We start from the raw sequence: 27028 nt of genomic DNA on the forward strand, positions 1-27028 counted from the left end.
CACATGGTCTGATTTTCCCTGTCCCAACCCCAGTCCTTGCAAGCACAACGATGCCATAGGTGGTGACAGACCTGATGGTAGCTGGTAGATCAGATAGAAGAGCAGTGCTGTGGTCAGGGGGAAGAGGAAGTCAGTAATACAAAAAGGATGCATGGGTTAAAAATTCCAATTACATTTCTTCAAAGTGCTTTTAGAAGAGAAGTTCTTGTCACGACCAACCATAACATGTCCCTTTATGCAGGCACAGTATGTAGGTTGCTCCCAGATTTAGGTGCCCTGAGGATGCCTGATTATGTTGTCCACCCACACCAGCCCAGTAATAAGCATTATATTTAATATGGAGCTCAGCAGCTGTAGCAGGTTGTGACAGCTTCATGTCAGATTGTTACATAAAATGTTTGGATTTCCTGTATAGGAGAGGTAGGGATCACTAAACATGGGGAACAAATTGCACTTCAGGTGTTGAATACTCAAGGGTGGCATCTGAAGACATCAGGTGTTTGGCTGAAACTGGAATTCAGATGCAAGAAGTGTGTTACTTGCCTTGAATGGGTTGATGCACCAGAGGTCAGTGAGCAGCAGAGATCCCAACCTCTTGCAGTCCCAGAGCTTTCAGAGCCATCTGAGAGGTTAGGGCTGATGAGATGGAATCTGAGGCTTGGGTTATTCTGTCACTTGATCATTTTGTTAGGCAGGTCCTGAACTGATACCCCTCCATAGAAGAGATAATCCAGAGGACTGGAGACTCCTGAGCTGATATGCTCCCAACAGTTGGTTTGGATTCAGGTATGGAGGGAAAAGTGACAGCTCTCCCAACCCATATTTAAGCCTCACGAGGACACCAACATGTGCCACAGATGAAAGCAACCCCAGAAAGCAGCAAGGGCCTAACATTCTGTGTACTCCTGATAATTCATGTGCTGTTTATTCCAAACTGGACCTGAACTCATACATCTGAGCCTAAACGTTCAGTCTGATGCTTCACAATTTAGAAGCCCACAGCACCTGGGAACAGACACGTTCTGCCTGCTCTAACAGGGCACAGTACATGTGTCTAACCCAGCTCACAGCTGCAGGAAATACTCCTTGGGTTCCTCTTTCTACTGGGAGATAGCATTTTTCCCAGCTTTCTGCCTCCTTGGGGGAATCTGGCAGAAGGAAGCTCCTTTGTTTCTCACAATTCTTCCTACAATCCCTGTAATTCCTGCAGGTTTTACCTGGTCAGCCAGGTTCTCTGTGGAGCAGAAGATACTGTCTTAGTCTATTGTTAGGAGGTAAAATAGATTTTTTTGATATAACACACAAAATAACACCTTCTAGACCCAACAAAAAGCCTGAAGCATAAATAGTAAGCATCAAATATGCAATTTGTTTATGATGGTCACATTTCAGTGTTTCTATTAATCCATTTTGTGTGCTCTTCATTAATGTCTTTGCTGTAGACCAGGCAGGAGAAAACACCTCGTGTGTTTAACACAGATTCCAATAGCTTTCCTTGTGCAAATCCAGCTGAAAAGGAAGGGAATGGCATCTTCTCCCAAACAGTAAACAGCTCCAAGGTGTTAGTTTGGAGCTCTGTTCTTCTGGTGAAAGGAAAAGCAATTTGGGCAATTCTGGCTATTGTTTAACATACCAAAAAACACACAAAACATTCACAGAAAATGAATGTTCCTTTTGATTTCCATGCTGGGGGAAAAAAACCCACCCAAATAAATACTCAAGAAGATATAATTTAACTGTATTTTTAATGCAAATTTTCTGTTTTAATGCAGGGTGGCTGCTGACTTCAGGCATTTCCATGTGCTGCCTGGTGTCACCCACTCAGAAAAATCTCTGCACCATTTGCTCTGCACCAAGGCAAAATACGGAGAAGATGGCCAGAATCTTCACTTCCATCAAAGCAACTGATTTTCCAAAATTGTTATTATTTTACGGAGCCATTTTACGAAATTTGTTATTTCAGTATACACTGGTCATGCTGCATTGGTGGTTATTTATACAAACAGGTCAAAGTTCCTTGTAGGTAGTGTGCTAGGAACACAAAGCTGACACACAGTGAACTACAGCTGTATTAGCCAGCCTGGGGGTTTTAGGCTGACTTTAACTCACTTTCTCAGGTCATTATTTTTATAATTTCTGCACAGAATTATTTAGCCATCTCAATTTCTCTTTTATGTCTCAAACTCCTTTTTGACCCTTGCTTTGATTGTCTCTCCTAGCAATCTCACCATCTGTTCATTGCTGGCTGGTGCATCTCTCTGCTGAAGGAACTGACACTTCAATTCTTCAGGTGCTAATGGCAGAGAGACACCCAGCCTGGCTATCCTAGTCCTCAATTTTGGTAGATTCCATCTGTGGCATCCTCTCTTGTAAAAGGTTTTTGTCAGGTCAGGATCTCTTCTACAGAAGAGCGTGGTTGCTCTCCACATGCCCAGACCAGGACTCCATGTTGGGTCACAATGGGCAGGTTGCTTCTGCTCCTCCCTGGAGGCAGAAAATCAGTTTGAGGTCCAGCAGCCTGCTCAGATCAATGTAAAACTTTCTCTTCTTTGGCATAAAAATGAAGGAAGGCTTTTTGCTCCTCCATCAAGAAGTCCTGATCTGGAGCCCTTTAACAATTCTAGCTTATAAGCTAGATTCTGCAGTTATAACTAGAATCACGTTATCTGAAATGCCTTTTTCTTTCTAGTGTTTCCTGAACTGGCTTTGCCACCTTTGTGTTGGGAAGAAGAGTCCCTGCTCTAGAGGCAACATTCCCAGAGTTGGGTGTGTGGCCTTGTTTCTGACTCACATCTGTGTTGCAGCTTTGGTGTCTTCTCTTCAACTGAGATTGCCAACAGCATGACAGCTAATGACAAGATGAGGGGACAGAGTCTCCTCACTCACATCAACAGTAAGAATGAAGCTTTTCCCTGACAGCCAGTTGATGGACTGTGTGACTTCTGTGACTGTTCCAAATTCATTTTCTCATGTTCAGGAGGGCAGATATTAAATGGGAAAGCCTGAACACACGCTTGGAGTGAGTGTCCCTGTTAGGGACAGCCATCTGGGCCATTTCCAGTTCTGCTCTGTCCCACTGCAAGACCAGGAACAAGCCACTTCTGGGTGCTACATCTGGGTCCCTCCCTAAACAGAGAGAGGATCACCTCCCCCCTCACCAGGCATCCATTTCAGAGCTCCAATCGCCAGGCAGTGGAGAGGGAGGTGGTGTGGGGCACTGCCTGCCATGGATTTCTGCACCTGTGAGCACAAGAGCTGGCTTTCACTGTCCATCACCTCGTTTTTCACCACCAAGGGGAAACACTTTCTCTATCCTCTATTTTGTTTTTTTAACATTGCCTGGTGTCCTCAGCAGTTGGAGGCAAAACAGCTACTGAGCTATTAAAAGGGAAAACATCTTTTTTAGGACACTTTAATGACTATTTCCTTGGCTGTGTCACATTCCTAGCAGAGTGTAACCATTCATTGTCAAAGACCACCCATGTAGCAGAACAACACTGGTTTATTTATCTCCCTATCACCTGCGTGGAGTTGGTTCTACACCAAGGGCAGAGGGAGCTGTGCAGGCACTGAGACTTTGGGCATCAAATCCAATGCAGTGATGTTTGATTGCAACTGCATCACTAGCTCTTGGCACTAAAGATGAGCCACCCAGCTACACTTCCAAACACCACAAGACTTATCAGCATGTCTAGGAGCAAAAATACCACCACCCCAGCCCTCAGTGTTCCAAAGGTGAGATGGAGGATCAGTGGGGATGAGCTGCCAGCAGCAGCATTCAGTGACACAGCAACAAGGAGTTATCATCTTGGCCAGAATCTAAGGCAACAGCCTCTGATTTTGTTACAATGGTTACATCCAGACTGTTCAGTGGAGTCGGTGGGACTCAGCCTGCCTGTGATGGGATCTCAAGCAATGCCATTCATCAATGGCTCCAAACACCTTTTATCCTGTTTCTGTTCTTGCATCCCTTCCAGTCTCCTTTTCCAAGAGTTTCCTCAGCCAGTTGCAATATGGGAATGGACAGTGAAGAAACTCTGGAATGTATCCTTGAATTTCTTCCCATATAGGAACAATCAGGCAATAAAGTAACTCAACAAGCTCAGTTCTTTTGGGCATCCTTGAAACTCTCAACAATCCATTTCATTAGAAGCATTAGAGTGCCATTACATGCTAAATACTTTCTGATACCTAAAAGCAGGGTATTGTGCATTAAGGCTTAACAATCATCTTACAAAACAGGTAATTACCTTCCCAGTATTTTGATTTTTAATCTCAAGGCATTTCCCATCATGACATTTCTTTCCTTGTCCCAGTAGCTGCCTGCTAAATTTCGAATGATACATCTTGGGCGTACATGTTGCTAACCTGGCCTGCTGACCACTGCTGTGGATTCATAAACTGGCTGGAGAGAACTTAAACTCTGACCTTTAACTGTCATCCCATGTAATTAATGGCTATTCATGGTAATATCACATGGTTATCAAAGTGCTGTACATACCCTGAGCTGGAAGGCAGCTTTAGCCACTTGTCCATGCAGACACGTGCAAAGTCTCCAGGGAACCCTGAGAGGGAGCTGCCAAGACCTTGGATCTGCAGCCACTTAGTTGGTAGGAAGGGTGGGGGAATTTTTTGCATCTGAATAGCAAGCTGGGAGTGGGGAGGGTTTCACCCAAGTCACCACAGCTGCTACAGGGATTTTACTATCATTTCTGAAATGTCTTTTGTATTCTATAACCTATTGTTAGCAACTCACTGAGATCTGACATCAAATAATTGTCTTCACAGATAAATATACTCTCAGAAATCCTTATCTCCTTCATTTAAAATAGAGCACACATTTCCTGGTGTATGTATAGCTAAAAATAAGCCATCTAGGAGTAAATGAGAACGACTTAGAACTCAAAGGAGCTTTTAGATTGCTGCTTTCTCAGAGAGCCAGCAGAGCCAACTGAGAACATCCCCACCATGGGGAGGAGGACATGTTGGTATCAGTGACACTTCACTGCCCATCAGGTCACACTCCAACCAGAGCTGCAGAAGCCTTTCCCATCACTTTAAATTATTAGGTCGGGAATCACAAGTGCACAGCAATTTTTTATTAGATTTGTCTTTGTGCTTCGTCCTCTCTCTGCGAAAACCACCAACACACAGGTCTGTGGCAGAACTGTGGATACACTGGGGAAGAACAAATGTAGTGGTGGCAGCACAGGTATTATTTCAGCTCAAAGAAAATTACAGATCTTCATTCTGGCTGACAACCCCAACAATTCATGCTTGAAGCACACAGGAGACACTATTGAGCTGGAAAAGCCATCAGGCATATGACGGAGGGTGGAGGCAAGCTGACCACCTTCCCAGCACCACCAGCACTTTGCATTTCACGTAAACAAGCTGACAGGGATTTGAAAATTTACTTCCAGACTTTTGCTCTTCAAATAGAAAAAATAATCAAGAGCAAGAATAGGGACAGATCAACAGATCTTCCAGTCCATTCTTTGCCCTAAGGCAAGATCAACCAGTTAAACCAATTCTGGCAGATTTGTCTTATCACTCTGAGTGGTTTTTAAGAGCTGCAGAGATGGTAACTCCACCTGCTCACTAGACCCCTTACTCCTTAAAATTAGAATTTGTTACCTAACGTCTAAATTTAAGCCTATTACCTTCTGTCCTCTGAAGTGTGTGCAGACAGAATTACAGCACAAAGCAGAACAGTGAGGGTGGTAGAGAAGGGCAGGGTCAGTCTATCCATCCACCTAGACTTGCTGGTATCAGAGTTTAATGCTGGGCTGGCAATTAAACAAAGGAGAGATGCTCTTTGTTAACTCCCCTCCCTCCCCTGTAGGGAAGGGAGAAGAAATGAGGGAGAGACTGACAGGGTGGAAACTAAACTGCACAGCTCTAATGAAACAGCAGTGATGAAAAGGGAAAGGATGAAATATGTACAAAATCATTATCACACCCCTGCCCCCCCAGTAACACTCACCACTGAAATTGCAGGGCAGACCCTGGAAAAGTCCCAGACTGGGCTCCTGGAGTCAGCAGCAATTTGGAGCTGAATGCAGGAACACAGGGATGCAGGAACACAGGCAGACAAAAGGACAGAATCCTCCCAGGATACCAGCCACAGAGAAAGAGAGCTTGATCCCCCTGATCCCTCAATTTATACTGAGTATGGGATGGAATACTTCGTTTGGTCAACTCTGGTCACCTGTCTGGTCTGCCCCTCCCCACAGTAGGGTTGCAGGTGTTAACTCTTTACTCTTTTTTTGTTTCTGGAGCATAGGATGCTTTCCAGACCCCAGCAGTGCCCTTGGTTCTGCACACCATTCTCCAGCAGGAACTATAAACATTGGGCAGTATCAGTTCTAGAAGCAGACACTGGCTGCTCATTTCATCAAGTGCAGCTACTTAGCTGGGACTGAAAACTAAAATCACTTGAAAGAAAATTGGCTCTATCCTGGCTCAAGCCAGGACGTAACAGCAGAGGTGTTCAAGGGGCTCAGGAGAGGACTGCAGCTCCAGTTCCTCCAGAGAGCTCCAAAGTCTCCTCCCTCAGCCTCAGGGGTCAGGGGGCCAGACACAGCTGGAACACACAGCCCCACAGCACAGCCTGTCCTGCTCCTCACTGCAACCCAGGGAAAACAGGGATTCTGCACCAGATCCTGGAACAAAAAGCTTACTAATGGAGATAAAGAACACAAGCAGAGGCTGACAGTTCAAGTGTCCAACATACTCAACTGCATCTTATATTAAATTTCTTTCTCACTGAGCAATTTCAAGTTAGAAACAAGTGGGTACGAAGTGGAACTTGTCTGCATGTTTTTAATGCTCCCATTTCTCCTAGAAAGCCAGGAAACTGAAGGTGATCTGTCTGATTTCAAGTAGGCTGGCTGTAGCTACTGTACAGTGAAATACTCGTCTTTTTCCACTAATTGCTGTGTGGGAGTTATTCACAGAACAAAAGAACCCTTTGTATTTGCTATCATACACACCAGCTCTAAAGTAGCAGTCCATTATATTTTTCTGCTGCTCTGCCATCAGTACAGGTTACTATCTGACTGAATTAGCAATCATCAGAAGAGCTTTACTTGAATGATGCAGAGAAAGGCATTCAAAACTGAAGGGGCTACAGGAATACTGGGGAGGGACTGTTTACAAGGGTGTGTAGAGGTTGGATGGGGGTAATGGATTAAAACTGGAAGAGAGATTTAGGTGAGACATTAGGAGGAAATTATTTACTGTGAGGGTGGTGAGACACTGGCCCAGGTTGCCCAGGGAAGCTGTGGCTGCCCCATCCCTGGGAGTGTTCAAGGCCAGCTTGGATGGGGCTTGGAGCAACCTGGTCTAGTGAGAGATGTCCCTGTCCATGCAGGGGGGTTGGGACTGGATGGTCTTTGAAGTGCCTTCCAACCCAAACCATTCCATTATTCTATGATTTGCTGAAGGCAAAGCCCTCTGGAGCAGGAGAAGAAAGTCTCTCCTGGGATGTTATGAAATGGGATTTACCTCCTGCTATATCACAGCAAAGTATTACTAAAGGGCAAACTTCTTCAGTGCCACCTCCAAAGATGGTAGGATTTTATCTACAATTGTTCTGAGTTTTTGTTTTGTTTCCAGGAGATGTAATCTGAAACCTGCAGCCTACACATGGATAGTTATTACAGGTGGGAATTTCAGTCGTTCTTGTTTCCACATTCCATTGGAAGGTACTGGGCAACATTCTCCAACATTTAAAACCTCTTTAAAACCTCAGCTATATGTCTTCAGAGATCAAAATCCAAGTCAGCAGTGCCAGCATCTCTGAAAATAAAAACTCACAACTGAAAGAAACATCTGATTTCTTAACATGTAAATGTATCCAAGTCATCTCAGAAAAGTCAGGAAAGGCACTGATTGAGGAACCTACAGCTCCATGCCTAAGACAGTCAGCCAACAGGCTCAAAAACAGGATTTGAAAAGCAGTATGAGGGGTATTAGGTTCTGAGGATAAGAACGAGAGGAAGAAGGGAGCAGGGGGGTGGCAGGAGGGTATACAGAGGAAAAAAAAAGAGGACAAACTTTGAGAAGGGCTAATGATGAGGAAGAGAATGTTTCCAGTCTGTTTAACATGAGAGCTAATCTTGGAAAGACAGGGGGATGCAATCCTTATGTGGCCAGTACTGCCACCCCACGGAAGCCTAGAGAGTGGAATTACAGATTATTTTAGCTCTGTAATTGAGTTCAGAGCAATAACTGTAGACTAAAAGTAAGTACTGAGATCAGTGTTTATTTCTACATGCCACAAAGAGAATCATCACTACATAACCAGGAGAAAACAAATTCAGTATCAATGAAAAAATCTTGCTTTCTGTGGAGAGTGCAGCCCTGTATCCATGGGCAGGATTCGTGGTGAACAAGGATGTCTGGTCTCCCCACCTTCTGGAAGTGCAGCACTGGGGTTGTCATGAACTTCAGCTATGGAAAAGAATTAGGGGAAAATGTTCATTATCGTGATTTGGTTTAATATCGTTGGAAAATAAAACTGTCTGTGCAGAACTCACTGATTTAACATCTTCTGGGAAATAACAGAAATCCAAAAGCAGCCAGGAATGTTTGGTGCTTAGGGTCACTTGTCAAACTCCAAGAGACCAGGGAGGAGAAAGGTCTGTGGTTGCTTCTTGGGCAATTTAGACAGGCACACAAAGGTACTGCAATTCTTCCATATATTTCTGAATAATCAACATCACTGGAGCAGCCCAGAATAAGCCACACCCTGTTGTTATTTCTTGCTGAGCTGGTAGATTGCAGAATTTTGGTTGGAAGGGACCTTTGGAGGTCTTCATTCCAACCTCCTGCCCAGGGTTGGATCAGGTTGGTCAGGCACCTGTCCAGCTGGTGAGAGACTCTCTCCACTGCCTCTCTGGGCCACTGTCCCTATTTAATTACCCCCACTGTGAAGAGGGTCCTTATAAATAATAGAAATTTCTGTAGCTGTGACTTGTGTCCATTTCCTCTTGTCTTCTTGCTGTGCACTTCTGAGAAGAGCCTGTCTCTTCTCTCTGTCCACCCCTCACCTCAGACAGCCAAAGAAAGCAACTACACCTCCCTCCTTCCCAGGCTGAGAAGACCCAGCTCCTGCACTGTAAAAATAGCTACTAATATGTCCAATATCCTCCAAAATTTCTGAATCTTGGCTTTATGAAGACTGGAAGGCCACCAGAAGCATAGCTCTTACAAGGGGACACTGACTGGAATGTGAGAACAGAGTTAGAGACCAAACTGAAATATCCCAGAAATGGGTTTTACTGCACGTTGCCACCTTGTCACATCATATAAGCAGTTAATGGAAGAGGGTAAGTGCAGAAAGGCTGTTGAGAAGAGCCTTTTTTTAAAATGTAGAACTCCTTATGAGTCAAGCTAAACAAAACCCCTCAGTGCTTACCAGAATAATCACTCAGATGAAATCTTCCCCAGCAGAAGTGCACTCGACACTGCTTCGCTACTTCCTCCTTCATCAGGCAGTGAAATACAAAGATAAAGAACCCTAAAGAAGAAAAATTCACAGGTTTTCAGATGACTTCTCCAACCTGCTGCCCCTTTTCTAAAATGTTTATGTGCCACTGGGGTACCAGTATGTTCTGTCTGGGCAGAGGAGTGGTCCCTGGCCCAGCATCATGTAATGGGAAGAGCTTTCTGCAGATCTGGTGCAAGAATGATCTGCAAGTCACAGATGAAAAGGATGGTGCCAGATCCTGAAAAGATACATTTACTGGGCTCTGTGTTTCAAAGGCATCAACTTGTGTCTTTAACAGTGTATCTATCACAGTAATACCATCTGAACAGCACCATCATCCCACTGCAATGGAGCTTTCTTACGAAAACAGCTCCACACTAACACAATTCTGTGAACACTCCCCTCCTCCCCTGTTTGAATTACATGATGTTACAAATTTATTTCTATTCCACAGCCCTGAACTGCTGTATTCATAGCAGGGCTCCATTCAGAAATTACCTTGCAAAGTGTTAAAAATGCTGAAGAGATACAAGAAAAATATCCTCACTGCTCCCCAGGCAAAAAAGACAAAGCCCCAAGTTAAGCCCAAAAGGAACATCAAACTGAAAGCACTTTTGACATCTTGGAGAAATCCCTGCTTCCAGAATCCAGATCTCTTTTGTGTCCTTGATTTCACAGAGTGGATTTGCAGGAGAACAGTGATGAACATGGCTGTGTTGGTCAGAAGTACTAAGAAGACATAGGCCACCACGGAGATGTAAAACACGATGTTCTCCTCAATCCAGCAACTGCAAGAAAGGGAAGTGTGTTTTCAGTGGGGAGCTTTTTGAGCAGTGAAGCTAATGAAGCCTGGTTTCCAAAATCACTGTCCCATGTGGTTCTCTGATACCTAGTAAGGAGCATTCCCTAACACCCATTACTTCCCCCCAGTGAGGACATTCATAGAATCTCTCCACTTGCCTTTTTTAATGGATGTTACAGAAATTCAGTAACTTTAAGATTTTAATATTCTGCCAAATTCATTGAATCAGAGAATCATAGGATGGTATGGGTTGGAAGGGACCTTAAAGATCTTCTAGATCCAACCCCCCTCCACGGGCAGGGACACCTCCCACCAGCCCAGGTTGCTCCAAGCCCCATCCAACCTGCCCTTCAACACTGCCAGGGATGGGGCAGCCACAGCTTCTCTGGGCAACCTGGGCCAGGGTCTCACCACCCTCACAGTGAAGAATTCCATCCTAATGTCCAAGCTAAATCTCTCTTCTTCCAGTTTTAAGTCCTTACCCCTTGTCCTCTCACTACAAGCCCTTGTAAAAAGTCCCTCCTCAGCTTTCCTGTAGCCCCTTCAGGCACTGGAAGGCCACCATGAGGTCTCCCTGGAGCCTTCTCTTCAGATAAACCTGACAAGTGTTTCACAACTTAATAATTTCCAGACACAAGGACACACTGCCTTAGGGAACCTGAGATAAATACAAGTTAATTAGGAGTCTAAATACTAGGATAGCACCAAGGTCAGCACTGCTTAGCTTTTCCTCAGACCTGAATTAGTGACTTTTTATTTCCTCTTTTCTAAAGATGGGTAACCCTGGTTTTCCCCCTGAGCTGTTATGGGTGTGTGTGTTGCCTCCCTGATGGGATAGAATTCAAACATTCCAGATAATCTTCACCAAGAAGTAATCAGATTGTGCTAAACATAAAGCAGGTGAAAAACTGGAGGCATTCTTGGCTCTAAAACCCTTTTAAAGAGGGATGAAAGAACAAAGTGTTTTCCCACTGGAAAAGACAGGAGGTTGAGATGATTTAAATAAAAGAATTTGGAATTATGAAGAGACAGTGATGTGAACTGACATTAAAGAGCAGAAGCAAATGTACAAAATAATAGAGAAATTATTTTGTCTCTACGTTTTACCAGAAATCTAGAATGTTCAGGAGCATGTACAGATGTCCCTTCAGGCTGAATTAATGTCATGTAAAGAAAGGGATTTTCCAGAAAGTAAAACTGGAGTTGCCTGACAGAAGCTCTCCCTGTCCTCCAGCCCAGTCCGCTGATGAGTTGCTCCATGTAGCAGCCATATATCCAGAATGATCCACTGAACCAGAACCACTAACAGGAGAGAGTTAAGATTGGGCAGGAAAGACAAAAGCAAGAGAGAAGTGAAGTTGTTGCCTTCTGATTATTCCTTGTATCTGGTTAATTCTTGATACTTTGGTGACCATCAAAGAAACTTGAAGCATTATACTTACAAACTGCTGAAGGGGTTGCTCTCAGAATGGGATCCACTGCCATAGAAGTCTTTATTTATAACGAGCACCACAGTAATTATAATACCTGGAATTCCTAAAATGGAAGGCAAGGGAAAAAAAACTTCAGCTCAACCTGCCTGGAGAAGAAATCCACCCATACAGCTCACCAGATGTCTATCAGCTCAGTGTCCTGACTTCCTTTTGCAAATATGCCCCTGTCTTAGAGAAGTTAACAAGTACAGAAGTGGAGAAAAAAAATCCCCTTACTTACCCCAGCCAGCAAGACAGCATTTTAGGATGTACTTTGGGACATAAACGTTGAAAACTTTGACAAGAGCCAAGTAGAAGTGAACAGACTCCAGGCACATCCATGTGAAAGCTGCAAGAAGGGAATAGTGAAGGAGCACAGCCACGGTGACACAGAGACCTGGCTGGTGGAAGGAGGACAGCCAGGAATTGGTGAGGAAGAGCATGTTGAGCATCAGCAGTGAGGCACAAAGGTTGAGCAGGATTTTTGAAGGGTTGTCTCTTCGCAGCTTTCTAAAAGGAAGGGGACAGTCCAGGAGGTGATGCCTGCACGAGTTGAGCTGGGTGCAGTCACTAGTGCCAAGCAGCACCAGTTCTGTATCATCATTTTTAGAAATTGTTTTTTTGTGTAAGTTTTATCTACATTAGTGGTTTTTATCACATCACTCGTGTTTTTGAAGCAGATCTCCCAGCCTGAAAAAGCAGAGCTTCTCTACACCTGCAGACCTGCTAGGATTGTTACACCTGGTGGAGGAGGGACAGCCTTAACATCATCTTTGTACTACTGCATTAAATATTACTGTTATTGCAAAATGACTGGATTATGAAAGCACCCACAGTTACCTAAGCCTAAGGCCCAAGCATACCAGGAACTTCAGGCACATCCAGTACAGAACAAAACCTATCCGAAAGGTGGGTTAGAAAGACAAGACCAAGAGCAAGAGAGGAGAAACGTTTCCCTGTTTTACTGTTGACACCATCCCAGGTACAGCCTGTGTACAGGGAACACCCCAGACTGCTGGGATCATCCAGTGTATGTACAGGGAGTACTCCAGGTTCTTGACATAGTATCTTACCTATGCCCATGGGTAAATGTTGGAAATGGCAGAAGTTTAGGAACACAGAAGTTGCTGAACAGCTCAGACTAGTTCTGGTATGGAAGCAGGAGTATTTTAGCACCTGTGACCACAGTCCCAAGTCAAAATAAAGCAATATTGCTACTGGCAGCTCTCAATCTTCCCTCCTGTACATCACAGCATCAAATACTGCCAAATATTCTGATAGTTACTGCAAGTTCATTATGGCTAAAAGGTTAAAAGCCATGTAAGAAGAAAGATCAGACTTACTCAAGGGCTAGATATGTCACCAGTGTTATACCCAAGAAAAGGGAAGAAGCTCCACATCCTGCATAGCTTAGCAGAGTTAAAGCACGATCCTGGGAGGCATCTGTCTCCGTCCGGGATAAGTCCTGTGTTACAAGAGAAAGAATCACAGTTGTTTGCCAAAACAGATACAGAAATTGGCTTTCCACATTTTCACATGGATAAATCCATTTCTGTTCTGCTTCCTGCTACTTTTGGAGGGTTTCCATTAACATTTTTATGTGCTTCTTATTGTACAGTCCTACAGAATATCCAAACTAGTAAAAATACGCAGTATTTAAATTATCCAGTAATAAGCTGTGAATTTCAACTTGTGAATCCAACAAGGATTACAGGATCTTGACAAAATTATTCAGCTGGGAACTTGCTTTGGAGGAGAAACTCTAGTGTGTTTCAGTGCAGCTTGCCACGCTTGGAACTGCACAAACCTGCTAAATGTCTTGGAGTGTGGGAGGCTCCTCCATGTCCAGAGAACATCCCTCTGTGAAAACCAGCCGGGGGGCTGGGCCCTGCCCCTCCACAGCTGCTGCCAGGACTGACATGGAGAGGATTTTGTTGTTCCCAGCCACAGTTTTTCTTCTATCTGATGGAACTTTGAACCTCAGTCTAGTAACCTCCATCTCTGATGTGCCATCAGTGGTGCTGTGAAATACTCCCCTCGTGCTGATGACCACAGTGGCAGGGCAGAAAAAACGTGATCTTCAAATCAGACTGAATTCCCTTTGTTTGAATGGACACTTCAGCAAGGTGCCTGGAATATGTAACATCTCGGTTCCTTCCTGGAGAAGTTCCGTTTTTCCCAGCAGGGAGGATTTCCGTGCCTGTCTCAGCACAGGGCAATGCTGGCCTCTAGAGGCAGGTGGGCAGCACCCGATGGCAACGGGATGGCCTTTCCGTGGCCTGCAGGGTGTATCCTACTGGGATTAGACAACTTTAATCTCCTCAATTTGCTTTGAACTTGCCAACACTTTGCATTTGTTGCAGCCCGTTCTCAGGCAGTCCCCTCATTCCTTTAACATTCAACTTTCAGGGGCAGTTTTCTCTGTATCACAGAGAAATAAAGGTGGTATTTACATTAAAGTTCCCTTTCTGGTGGAGTTACAACTTTCTGAGAGATACAATGTCATTAGTTGCCACTGGCAGGTAATGAATTTGACACAGCATTTCCAACGTAGCAAGGAACCCATCCATGTTGATTAAGTTAAGTTGCAAAGAAGTACAAACTACACCTGTAAAATGAATTTGCCTCGAAGAAACTGACATTTAGGAGACTTTATACCATAAAAATCGTTGTAACTGTTTTGTTTGTTATTACTGAGCTTGGCAAAATTGCAGTTAACAGGTTGTAGAGCTATGAATCTCCCATCTCTCCTCAAAACTAGTGATGACTTTGTCTAGTGCCACAGGACTTTTTTGGAGATAATTCACACGTACTTACCAGTAGGACTCCAAAATGGGTAAGATGGTTACAAAAACAGATTGTGTAATTCATCTCTGTATATTCCATTTCACACCCTGATCTATTCCATCCACCCAGTCCATCTGTGTAATAGAGAAAAAGGGATTTTTAAGCAGAGTTAGTCATGCTCAGTCATTTATAGCTCTGCAGTGTGCAGAATGTGTGAATCTGAGCTCAAGTTAGTACAGATTGCAGGGTCATTTAGCAGCTCACAAGTGAGATTTCACACAGGAACACATCTTCTGCAGTTGCCTGAGCACCCCAAAACTTGGATGAAAGCCTTTGGTGGGATGAAGAAGTATTTAAAGAGTAATTTGCATGCAGGCACACAGAGAAAGCAGGAAGGTAAGGCGTATGGAAACACAGAAGGCAAAAAGTATTTACAGAGTAGAGGATTTGTTGAGGCAGAGTGTAGCATTGGAAAAGATAGATCTTCACTGGTAAGATTAAATTTATGACCCTATTTATGTGCCACCTATGCCAGATTCAGATGCTAAGCTCTAATTTTAAATATATATATATTCTAACACTAATAATGGCAGGGAAAAAACCTCTCCCTCATGTTCTGAGTTACCCCAAAGCACACTGCTCTTGCTGTGCCTGTTGACTGCTTAGCCATGTTCAAGACCTGACCACAGCAAAGCTCCCACTGACTTCCCTGAAGTAACTGTGAGAAAACATCTGATGTTTCACTGCCTTCCTGCACTTTTCTTAGGCTAAGTCTTCTCCATGTAGATGCACCATTGTACAATGCCAGATATGTCTCCCCCAGGAGTAACACACATTGAGGTAGCAATGTCAGTGGAGACCAGCGAGACAGAGTCAACAGGACAGCCTCAGAGTTTCAAGCTGCAGGGACAAGGAGCCAAAGACTCTGTGAGGCTGGTGACAGAGAGAGCCTGGCAGCTCTGTAAATAACACTTACTGTTCTTCTGAAAGTCCCAAAAGACACAGTGCACTGCTGCATTACCCTGCAGGCAGAGAGAAAGGAGGCTGTGACATTCATTCAGTGTGTCTGTGCAATGCCTGCACTTGCAGATGGTGCATCGTGCCTCTCATCAGGGTTTATAACAGGTTTCTTTGATCTCTGTACTGAAAACCCACTGATCTCTGTGATGATTGGCACGGTGGGGCTGCAGGGGGGCTGCAGCTCACTGGAGATGCCAGCAGTTCAGACAGTTGGACACTTAGCCATGGGGAACCAGCTGGGATATCAGCCATCTCATCCGTGCCACTGAAAACCAGCAGGGGGTCCCAATTTTCACCTTCCCCTGCACCAAGGGAAATCCTGGGAATCAGTGATTTTCCCAGTTTTCCCGGCCTTTCTGTATCCCCTATTGTCTTTTAAGGGCAGCAGAAAATCTGACAAGTTTTCCAGCTCACACCAATTCCTGTGTCTGAACTCATGGGCTTCATCTGGTATCTGAGATGTCGTCCCCAATTACTGGGGAAATTCAAAAGCTGTGACTAAGACATAAAATAACAACCTGAGATTTAACACAGTAAAAAACAAAACAAAACCAACCAACACCTCTACTTTAGAACGCCAGTGTTTCCACTGTCTCTGAAACCAGGCAAGGAAGACACCTAAGAGGAAATAAAACCTGCCTCCATATTGCAAACAAACAGATTAAGATGGGTATTCAATGCAATGTTTTCCCTTGGGTACATTCTAGTTTATTACTTATAATGCTGCAGCAAAATCTCCCAAGGCACAGATTCATTTTCTTTTATTATTAATCAAGTTTAATAAAGCACAGGAAGCCACCCTAACAGATCAGCTGTTAGGACATGTGATCTGTAGACTGTCAAATATAACTAGGCAGAGAGCCAAAGATGTAGGTTAGGATGGTATCTCATTAAATATTTAATTAGGATATTTTTAAAAGGTCGAGGAAAAAAATCAGAGAGGTGCCAGATGGCCTGGTGGAGTAAAAATGACAGAAGAGAGGGGGTATCTAGATGAAATGTCTGGGTATATACTAGAACTGAATAAAAAGAGCATATTGCCATAAAAGCAGCATTTTCAAGCTCTCATTAACCTGAACTTTCGTCAGATTCATCTTATTGAATAATTCTGTTCTGCCCTGGGTTTGCAACATCATCATCATAGAATGGTTTGGGTTGGAAGGGACCTTAAAGATCATCTAGATCCAACCCCCCTGCATGGGCAGGGACACCTCCCACCAGCCCAGGCTGCTCCAAGCCCCATCCAACCTGGCCTTGAACACTTCCAGGGATGAGGCAGCCACAGCTTCCCTGGGCAACCTGGGCCAGGGTCTCACCCCCCTCAGAGGGAAGAATCTCCTCCTCATGTCTAACCTCAATCTCCCCTATTTCAGTTTTAATCCCTTACCCCTTGTCCTCTCACTACAAGCCCCCGTAAAAAGTCCCTCCCCATCTTTCCTGTAGCCCTTTCAGGCACTGGGAGGTGCTCTAAGGTGTCCCCAGGGTCTTCTCTGCTCCAGGCTTAATGGCCCCATCTCCCTCAGCCTGTCCTCACAGGAGAGGTGCTCCAGCCCTTGGATCATCTTTTTGGCCTCCTCTGGACTTTCTCCATCTTATGTTGGACCACAAATACTTGCAACACAAAAATGTTAAGGTGGAAAACAGGCAACAAGTTTGACCACCAAAAATAACTTCAGATAGATTTTAGTTTTGAAACATTGTTTTGAAACAGAACAAAGCAAATTAATATGGAAAACATCTGTGCAATGTTTTGATTTTTTAAATAAATGTACCCCTTCTGGTGACTAAAACAATTTTCTGAATTCAGAGCATCTGCAAATCATTTCAGTCAAACTCAAAACTTGCCATTTTATAGCAAATAAACAATTCCTTGTTAAAAACCTGGCCAGATCAACACAAGGAAGCAATGAAAACATCCCTTGCTACTAAGCATGGATTTGGAGTGGAGACACAAGCTTTACTAACCTGCAGGAACTAAACACCGAGATCCGTGTGGTCTGTCAATGTTTTGGTTGATTTATCAGGGAGAGATCAAGCAGCAAAATGTTTAAGCCTATTTGTCCTGTTGCCAGTTTATTGTGAGGGAAACGGGCTCTACTTCAACAAGCTCCTGACAAGATGAACACACCTACCACATTTTGGTGTATGTGCTGCAGAGTAACAGTCACAGGCTCACGGAGGTTCTGAACGGATGTGTTTTCAATGCTGGCACTCACAACGTAAGTATTCAACCTCTCCTCCTTTAAACTCTCATCCTGCAGTGGAAAAAAATGCTCAGATGCAAAAAATCCCAAGTGATTTCAGTTACCAGCAATCCTGCTCTTCCGTGCTTCCAATTTTTAAAAATTTGTATTTCTTGGAAAGAGGGATCAGCCAAACACCCTGGGATGCCTGAGGTAATTTAGCAACTTGCTCCTTCATTAGAAAATGTAGCGAGCTGCAACTTCAGGGACAGTCTCCACATCAGCTGAAGCAGCTGATGCATCAGCTGGACTGAGAAAGCTGCATCATCATTTCTGTACATCAACACATCCAGTTGCACATTATTTAGCTCATTAGACAGCAGACACAACTGTGAAGGCTTCTCCTGTGTGAGAAGCTTTGCTCAGCATACTGCGTGCTCCATCATGCCAGAAGAAAAGTCTCCCTTTTTAATTACTCACCCCCACCCCTGAATTAAGAAAACAGCAAATACTTGAACATATGAATGTTGCATATCAGTGCTGATGTTATTTTAATGGGGAGATAAATCTTGAAATTATTTTAATGATATTTAGTTCCTTAAGCAAGAGCTCACTATCAGAAGATGAGTGTGTGCTCTCTTCCTACAGAAGAGTGGTACTGGACTAACATCAGCTACAGAACATGAACAGAAGTGTCAGGTCTGCAGACACCTCTCAGAGCATCATTCCTAGAGGGAAGGTTTTGCTGCCTGGGTGCATCTTCCCTGCACATTTCTTAGGGCTCCATCAGCCTGATGCTAAATGGGCCCAAAACAGATGATGCTGTTGGGGGTTTTTCTTTTCTACACACTCAGAACAGTGTCAGTGTTTGTTTGGAGTTGTAGTTACCACAAAGAGTGAAGCAGTGCCAAAGAACTTAAACTGGATCCTTGAATGCTTGTCTGGGTCAGAGTGCTCAATCCCTAGGAATTTCTTCAGTGATTTTGGTAAAAACACAGAAGCCAAGGCCTTTCTGAAAGGGTTTTCTTGAATGTTGACCTGCAGGAGAGAGAGGACATGCTCAGACCTGCATGAACTCAGGTTAAACATACAAAAGAGCAGCAGGGCTGCTTGGTGTGCTCAGTGGTGCCCAAAGTTGTTCTTCACTCTCACCTGGAGATCCCCACCTCTGCTGTAGGAGGTAACTCCAAAGGCCAGACCTCCAAACGTGCTGGGATCTGGACGAGTCACCAACAAAACCAAGGAGGTGGTGACAAGTGATGTGTTTCTTTCTGTGTAAGTCACCTTATAGCCCATCTCCTCAGTTGTCTTCAGGATACTTTTCCAAGAGGAACAGCAAGAAAAACAAAACATCTCTTGTAACTTTCTCCTGGCTTCATAATATGCAGTCAGGAAACAATCAGCTAAAAAGTGTTCTAATTTATGATCAGAGGGAGCAATCACCAGAGCAGAACGGGGTCCATGTTGGAGCAGACAGGATGTTGTCTGGCACAGGGTCAGGTGGTGGCAAGCAGTGGAGTTAGCATGTCTAAGCCAAAGCTCTGGTAGGTGGAACTGTCCTGCAGGGTCAACATGAGGTGGTTCTGGGAAGACCCAAGTGAAAATTCACACCCAGTCAGATACTCCATTCCATCTGGAAGGCAGGAACTTGTAAAACCTGCTGTGGTTTCTATGGACACTGCTGACCCTTGTGGTGATGTTTTAACAGACATAAAGCATGAATTACTCCAGAATGCCATTTTCAATTAGGAAGCCACTCCTGTGCAAGTTATCTTACTTACCTATTTGTCATTTTTTTGATGTTCTGATCTTCTATTTTTTGCAGCAAAATATAGTCTAGGATGGACAATATAGTCTCTGCAAGCATCATGCTCAGATCTGCCAGCCTTACAATATCAGAAATTTTACTTGCAATGATCTCTAACTCTTCCAAATGCAGTGCTGCATCTGGCAAGAGGTATGAAATATGCTGCACAACATCTTCTGCATTCTCTGGAAAGAAGAAAGTACAGGTGATTTATGTGGCACAGCTCAGGTCTAGCTATAGAGCTACGTGTCTCTATGTTAAAGCAAGGAGTTAACCTGCTTCTCCTCCTTCCTTTTGCTCATGATGCTTCTGACCTGCTACACAATTACCACTCAATAAGTCAATAAGCTCTCGACGTGCAAACGAAACTGGCCAAAACTTCCAAGCAAAATCTTGACATCTCAGGTTGTATTTCAAAGGAAGAAAACAAGGTACTTTTCATAACAATATTATTGTCTGCTTTTGGATTATAAAAATGATCCGTGAGTAATATTAGTTTGAACTTTGGTGACATTTACAAGTATTTGTGGGATCAAAATTACACAAGATCTGCTCTTCTCCCCAAGTGCTGCTGAGCTGGTCTAGCAGCACAAACAAATTCTGAATGGCATATCCTGAAAAGCTCTATTTGCCATTCATTCATCTTCCTGCACTGATTTGTTTATAGAAGCAGAATTTTACACCCCAGGAGTCAGACAGACCGTGTGCAACTGCAGAGATCTTTCAGTGATCAATTCTTTATTTGCTGCTGAGTAGGTGGATAAGCTACGGAATTGTTTTGGTTCACCATTCAAACAATTCAGTTGGGTAAAGTTTAAAAAAAAGAAACCATCAGGTGGTAACAGTCACAGTTTACATGAATTACAGCACAAACTTTTCAGTTCCATACACTAATTTGTGCTGCTTTGTACAAGATCTACAGAACATTATCAACTGTTTTGATGTGGTAATGGAGAGAGTGGAGACAGGCAAAACCTGACACTTTAAACACTGGTTAGTTTCTTCCTAAATCTAAGTTTAGCATTTAAGTCTTCAAAGTGGTAGCTAAAAAATTTTGAAGCACCTGCAAAATTAATCTACATTAAAAACACTTTAAGATTACTTTAAGATTACTTTAAGAGTAGGATGCACATAAAATAACCTAATTGCTTCACTTCTTCTGATGTCCAACATAAGCATTATCTGAGTGTAACTCTTTTTGCTTTGATTCACTGTGTCACAGAAGCAGCTGGTGCCTTACCTTCTGTTATTGTGATATCATGGAGGTCTAAAATATTATTTGGAAGTTCTTCCAGTAATTTGCATGCAGTCATATTTGGTTTCTTCCACAAAGCTTGCTCACGTTCAATATTAATTGCACTGAAATATGGAAATGGTGCACGTTGTTACAAGAAAAAAAAAGAAATCATTTATGTTCCTCATATTACTCATACAGGTAGCTAAGAAACTAATTAATAAACCAAATTTTGAGCACTGACGTGCAAGTCAGATCTGACTGAGCACTCTCTGAGCAGAGTGGGAGCACAGCCCAAATGCCAGAGCAATTTGAAATGCATGGAGAGGTACTGGAGGGCAGAAAGCAGGGAATGGGTGGCACAAAAGGCTGCAGTGTATCTGTTTCCCCTCCCTGCTCAAGCAGAAAGGTGAGTTCCTCCTGTGCTGGCCTCCACACTCCCTTTCCCTGCAGCCTGTGCTGGCCTGGCCCTGTATCCTCTGTATCTTCCTTGCCATGGTCCTGCTGTGTGCCAGGACAGGCCACCACCTGGTTCCCCTCACCCAATGCCTGGTGATCCCTCCTGTTTCCCATGTAAGAACCAAAAGGAGATAAAGGAGATGATCTCATCACTCACCAGCTCCTTTGAGCAGACTGCTGAGGGTTTTTCCTGCAGCTGATCTCCACTTTGGTAGCTGGACTTGTTAGTGGCCAGGAATAATTGCCCTTGTAATTCGTCTGTGAAAAGCTCTCTGGACAATCCATTAGCACTGAGGATGAAATGCATAAAAGCTCTTTGAAAAAAGATGTAATAGTTAAAAAGAAGAACCTCCCTGACACCCCAGGACCCAGCTGTTCTCTGAACCTCCTTTCCTGATGGGACTTGGCTGTAATTTGCAGACTGGATATGAGTATTTTACAAGTTCACTGGCTGCAAGAAAGCATTCTGTTTAAATATTTCACCTGTTCTCTGACCTTCTTCTCTTGAAGGTAAAGCATCAGTCTCCCAGTATCACAAACCACATTCAATGACAGTACATCTTGCAGGCTGCTCTCATCTCTCTGATGGTGCTTTCACACTGCCCCTCATTATCCCATCAACATCTTTCCTCCAGGCTTGTAGTTTTATTGTCTGCAGCTGATCTTTTGTAAGGCTTTGGTATCAGGTACAGTCTGTTGGCTGCTCTCTCTGGCTTCCTGCTGTATTGTAAGGGGACTTTAAAGATCATCTAGATCCAACTCCCCTGCACGGGCAGGGACACCTCCCACTAGACCAGGTTGCTCCAAGCCCCATCCAACCTGCCCTTGAAGACTTTCAAGGATGGGACATCCACAGCTTTTCTAGAAAACCTGGGCCAGTGTCTCACCACCCTCTTCCTGGTATCTCATCTAAATCCACCCTTTTTCAATTTGAAACCCTTACCCTTTGTCCTATCACTCCAAGCCCTAGTGAAAAGTACCTTCCCAGCTTTTAAGGTCCCCTTAATGTACTGGAAGGTGCTCCAAGGTCTTGCTGGAGCCTTCTCTTCTCCAGGCTGAACACTCCAACTCTCTCAGCCTGTCTCCAGAGCAGAGCTGCTCCAGCCCTTGGATCACCTCTGTGGCCTCCTCTGGACTTGCTCCAACAGCTCCATGTCCTTCTTGTGTTGGGGGACCCTGGGGCACTGGCTGTGAGCAGGAGCTCCTGGCTTTGCAGTTGCATCAGCTTGACCTTCCCTCATTGCAAAGGTGCTCAGACTTCCCTTGGCACCAGGATTCAAATTTTAGCTTAACTCCATTTGTCTGGAATCTAAGTTTTTGATCTTGGAGTCACTGCATGATGTTGTACAGCTTGTGCATCAGATGAGGTCAGTCTGGCTAGTTGTAAGGATGCTTTCTGGCCTAACCTCTCCATTAAATTTAAATGTGATTAAACACTTGCAGCCAGAATTACAAAGCATGTGATTTCCCATGAGGTATTAATGATGTGTTACCTATTGGCTTGACAGCCACATCTTCAGGTTTCACATGCAAGGATAATGGTCCCTCTCTGTAAGTGCCATTCAGCAAGTGTTTGATCTTGAGACTCAGCACTTCTTGTGTCTTGTGTGATGTGGCCTTTACAATGGCCTTACAGACGTAGCTACAAACACAATACACAACCAAGACTACTATATTAGTAACATTTCACAATTACAAGTGGCTACAAAAGGAGTAACCCAGAAAATTATATTGAATTGGATTTTATATATATATATTTTTTTTGTTCACCCTAAGCACAGTCCCATGGCAAATGTCACCAAATGCCACTTCTTATGTACATTAATATGTTCATCCCAGGAGCCTTCCTGGGCACAGTCCACTCACTGCTCTGGCCCCAGGGAAGGACACTGCTCACAGGCAGCTCCCACAGTGCAGCACAAACCTTCCAGCTTGCCATGGAAGCACTTTGAGCCTCCCAAGATATGGGGTGTGAGAGGGAAACCTTAAATGCTCAAGTACATTTCCCCAACTCATACATTACTGGGGTTCTGACTCCACTTGTGCTTTTCTGTTTTATACAACTAAAGGTTCGACAGTTACTCTGAAACTAAACCAGCCAAGGAGGGGTATAAGTCCTCCTCACCCTAAAAATGAAATCAACTGTGGAAACCCAGTTCATAAGCATGGCTCTTACCTTTGTGCCATCTGCTTTACCCTCCTCTTCAAGTTTGCACAGAAGGACACAAAAAGTTAGAAGACGGTCAGAATCAGCTGGCACAAGTTGGATTTTTAAGAAAAGCAAACAGCAGAAGCTCATTAAAATGCGCTCATTAAAATAGATCCTATGGCTTTAAATGTTATTGGGACCTGAGCCTAGAGCAGCTTTTGTTTCACAGAACTTCTAGAGGTACCTCAGGATAAAACAGAACCTGACTGTGCACTGATGCTGCCTCATGCAGAGAGCAGAGCTGATCTGTATCCACCACTGGTCAATGAGTGTGCTCACCAGAAGGCCACTGCAAAGCAGAAGGCCTGCAGGGAGGGCTGGGCACATCCAGAATTCCCTTGTCTTCACACAATTTAACCGATATCTATGGACACACAGGAGCTCTCCAGCCCAGCTGTTTCCATGGGGTGCATCTACCAGATTGATGGCCAGTGTTCAATAAGTTCAACAAAACATAATAGTTATCAGCACTTACACCATGCAACTACTATATCCTCTATGCAGAGATCAGAAAAAGTAGTTTTTTAAAGAATAAAATAACAAATTACATACATGAGCCCTCTTATAGACACTCCCTTGTGGATAAGTACGTCTGCAAGCAAAAGAGAGCAGAATAATTACTTCATAGTAAGCATACAAATAAATAATATAATATAATATAATATAATATAATATAATATAATATAATATAATAAATATATGTATATTACACCCTTGTCACAGGACAGGCCAGTTGTGAAATGGAAATTTGGAACCTGGCTGCAGCTTCACTCAAAGGACAGAGGGTGAAGGTGACAGCATTACACAGCCAGAGCCTTACCTGACTTTAAAGTTTGTCACAACAAATTCTTCTCCAGTAAATACAACACTAAACTGGAAAGAAAACAGCAACATTCCAATTAACTTGATTTATCAATACATCATCTAGACTTGCTTGTAAATTTAAAATTGCCGTAAAAGATCTAAACCCTGATGAAAATGGCTGAAGGATTTTACAAAACGTCAGCACTTTCCCTTTCCTTCTGAGTTTAATTTTATCCTGTTAAAAATGCACTGGATAACATGAAATGCCACAGTACTGTTACATGGGTATTAATTCCTGTGTTGTCCCCTAAATTTGTGTACTGCACCACCTGTCCTCACCATCAGATACCTGCTAGAAATACATGGAATGAGAAAAGAAAGCTGCTCACCCAGTTTTTAAGAAGCTTCTTTGCATCATAGTAATCAGGAGCTCTCTCAGTTGTGTAGGAAAGAGAAAAGTTCATGTGAATATTAAAGAAGGCAACTGTAAGAAGAGAACATAAGTGAGATGCATCCTGTAGCTTGCACAGAAGGTGCCTGCACCCCTCCCCATCTCGTGACCCCTCCTTTCAACCCCAGTTGTGTTTCCCACTCCCAGGGTGTGGGGGTGCAGACCACCTCCCCCTGGGCTGCACGGCGATGGCATTTCTCCCAATACCCGTGGAAATCTCTCCAACTTGATTCCAACCTTTACATGTTCCTTCCACATGGTAAGTAACAGAGTGAACCTTGCCACCCAACTCTACTAAATTGGACTTTTACAAATTTGTATTAAAAACACTTTTTCTAGTATCTTTGATGGTGATTCTTAAAGCAACCTTAAGTCCTCCTCTCCTCCGTGACACACAGTCCCTGAGGCTCTTTGGGAAACCCCACACTCCAAGTGCCCAAGTCCCAGATGACCTGCTGCATTGCTAGAAATGTTATTAAAGAGCCTAAGGGTCCAAAGACATCATCAGGTTATCACAGCTTAACAGACAAGCTGTGCTTCATACCTGGGGGTGCACTGACTTGGCTTTTACTGCCTGCTAAAAATGTCCAATGACAAGCCAAGGGGCAATGGGTGCAAGCTGGAGCATAGGAGGTTCCATGTAAACATAAGGAAAAATTTTTTCACTATGAGGGTGACAGAGCCTTGGGACAGGCTGCCCAGAGAGGTTGTGGAGTCTCCTTCTCTGGAGACATTCCAAACCCACCTGGACACGTTCCTGTGTAACCTAATCTAGCTGATCCTGCTCTGGCAGGTGGGTTGGACTGGATGATCTTTTGAGGTCCCTTCCAACCCCGACCACTCTGTGATTCTGTGACACAGGAAGAGACAGGAGGATCTGCTGACATAAAACACTTTGCTAAGCAGCAATAGCTTAAACATGTGACCAAGTCTTAAATTGTCACGTGTGTGACATCAGTTGGTGTCAGTGCTGGTCATGGCAGCATTTAAAATGGCCTCAATTAGCACTTACTGGGAATGGTGCCGTTGGTGCTGCTGGCTGGAGGTGATGGAGGCAGTGCAGGAGCCCCTGTTGACCATGATTCACTTGAGCCTGCTGAAAAGAACACGAAAAGGCCTAAAATCCACAATGGCAGAGTGTAATGAAAAGCACAGTCCAGGTAAGAGGGGGGTGGGAGTCCTTCAGCAAAGGTCAGAGTGACAACGGGCTGCTGGTGGTCCCCAGGCCTCTGCAGGGTGAAGTCAAAGGGGAAAATACACCTGCATGTGGGTTTTTTTAATTTCTCCAGAGGAAACTACAGTGTAACAAGGGAGAAAACAGGATTTGCAGAGTTCAGATCACAAGGAACACCAGAGCTGATGCAAGATTATCCTTTCTCATTCCTTGTTTTGAAGAGCAGTTCTCTGTGTTCCCTTCTTGCTCATGTAAACTGTGCCAGTCTTCAGGAGAAGACATCTGCCAAACCCTGAATGCTAATGGGTTAACATGCGGCAATGCACGTGGGATGAACATTGATACTCATGGTCTCTGGTTTAATGATAACCTGGCATGAGGATTCCCATTGAAATGCCAGTCATCCTGCCTGTTGTTTTCAAAGTAAAGAATTCTGAGAATTCATTTGTAGCCAATTTTCCTTGAAGTGAATCACCTTGTCAAACCAGATATGATGTTTGCATTTCACATGCAATCTGCCACATCACCAGGCAGACAGGGACAAAAAGGGTGATGTTTGTCACATGTGGTACAGAAAACTGCAATGAACTAAATCACCGTATAACATTACAGGCCTCGGGGAGGAAAGAAAAGTAGGATCACAACATTTTAGGAACCATCTCCTTCCTATGCTGGTAATTTGTAGGTTGTTTTTTTCACTCACATGAATGCCAGAGACTTGACATTCTAGCTCTGACTAAGAGAAGTAAACTTAACATATGAATACAAAGCCAAATGTCTATGAATAAGGAGTGTGGTGGGAAATAAGGAGGATGGGGCCACGCTTCATAAAACATTGTTTTCTCTACCGTAGTCCAAGGTAAGAAGACCACCCATGCTTGAAATCCAGCAGCCCATCTCCGACCTCTTCAAAATGATGGCAATACATCCATGGACAATAGCAGGAACAGGGGCTGTTAACAAATTGAAGCCTCCTATTTTTATCCTCAATAGCTTCAAATTACTTTGTGAAGTTGAAAGGACAGCTGAAGTCAAAAGTCCCTTCTGAACAGGCACGCTACAGTACACAAGCTTCTGCTTCCTTGATCAAGAAGCTATTTTACCCATTGCACCAAGCCACAGGCTGTGTG

At 43.8% G+C, this 27028-nt stretch overlaps 1 protein-coding gene across 4 annotated transcripts; it reads right to left on the reverse strand.

Moving 5' to 3' along the window:
• Positions 1 to 8172: 8172 nt before the first annotated feature.
• On the reverse strand, positions 8173 to 19608 carry ADGRG4 (adhesion G protein-coupled receptor G4). 4 transcript variants are annotated; one of them, XM_051630154.1, is made up of 12 exons: positions 19542 to 19608; positions 18913 to 19078; positions 18649 to 18798; positions 17710 to 17832; positions 15534 to 15579; positions 14588 to 14691; positions 13114 to 13235; positions 12012 to 12280; positions 11741 to 11834; positions 9995 to 10284; positions 9425 to 9526; positions 8173 to 8457 (listed from the first exon to the last, which is right to left on the reverse strand). In XM_051630154.1, the coding sequence occupies exons 1-12, from the start codon at positions 19550 to 19552 to the stop codon at positions 8330 to 8332; spliced, it is 1605 nt and encodes a 534-aa protein (XP_051486114.1). In that variant the 5' UTR covers positions 19553 to 19608; the 3' UTR covers positions 8173 to 8329. The 4 variants fall into 4 exon arrangements, with proteins under 4 accessions (XP_051486114.1, XP_051486113.1, XP_051486117.1 ...); XM_051630153.1 differs by having other exon boundaries at positions 19204 to 19607; XM_051630157.1 differs by lacking the exon at positions 19542 to 19608 and having other exon boundaries at positions 18913 to 19313.
• Between the last annotated feature and the right edge of the window lie 7420 nt (positions 19609 to 27028).

The sequence above is a fragment of the Apus apus genome, chromosome 12 (genome assembly GCF_020740795.1).
Source record: "Apus apus isolate bApuApu2 chromosome 12, bApuApu2.pri.cur, whole genome shotgun sequence".
Taxonomy (NCBI): Eukaryota; Metazoa; Chordata; class Aves; order Apodiformes; family Apodidae; genus Apus; species Apus apus.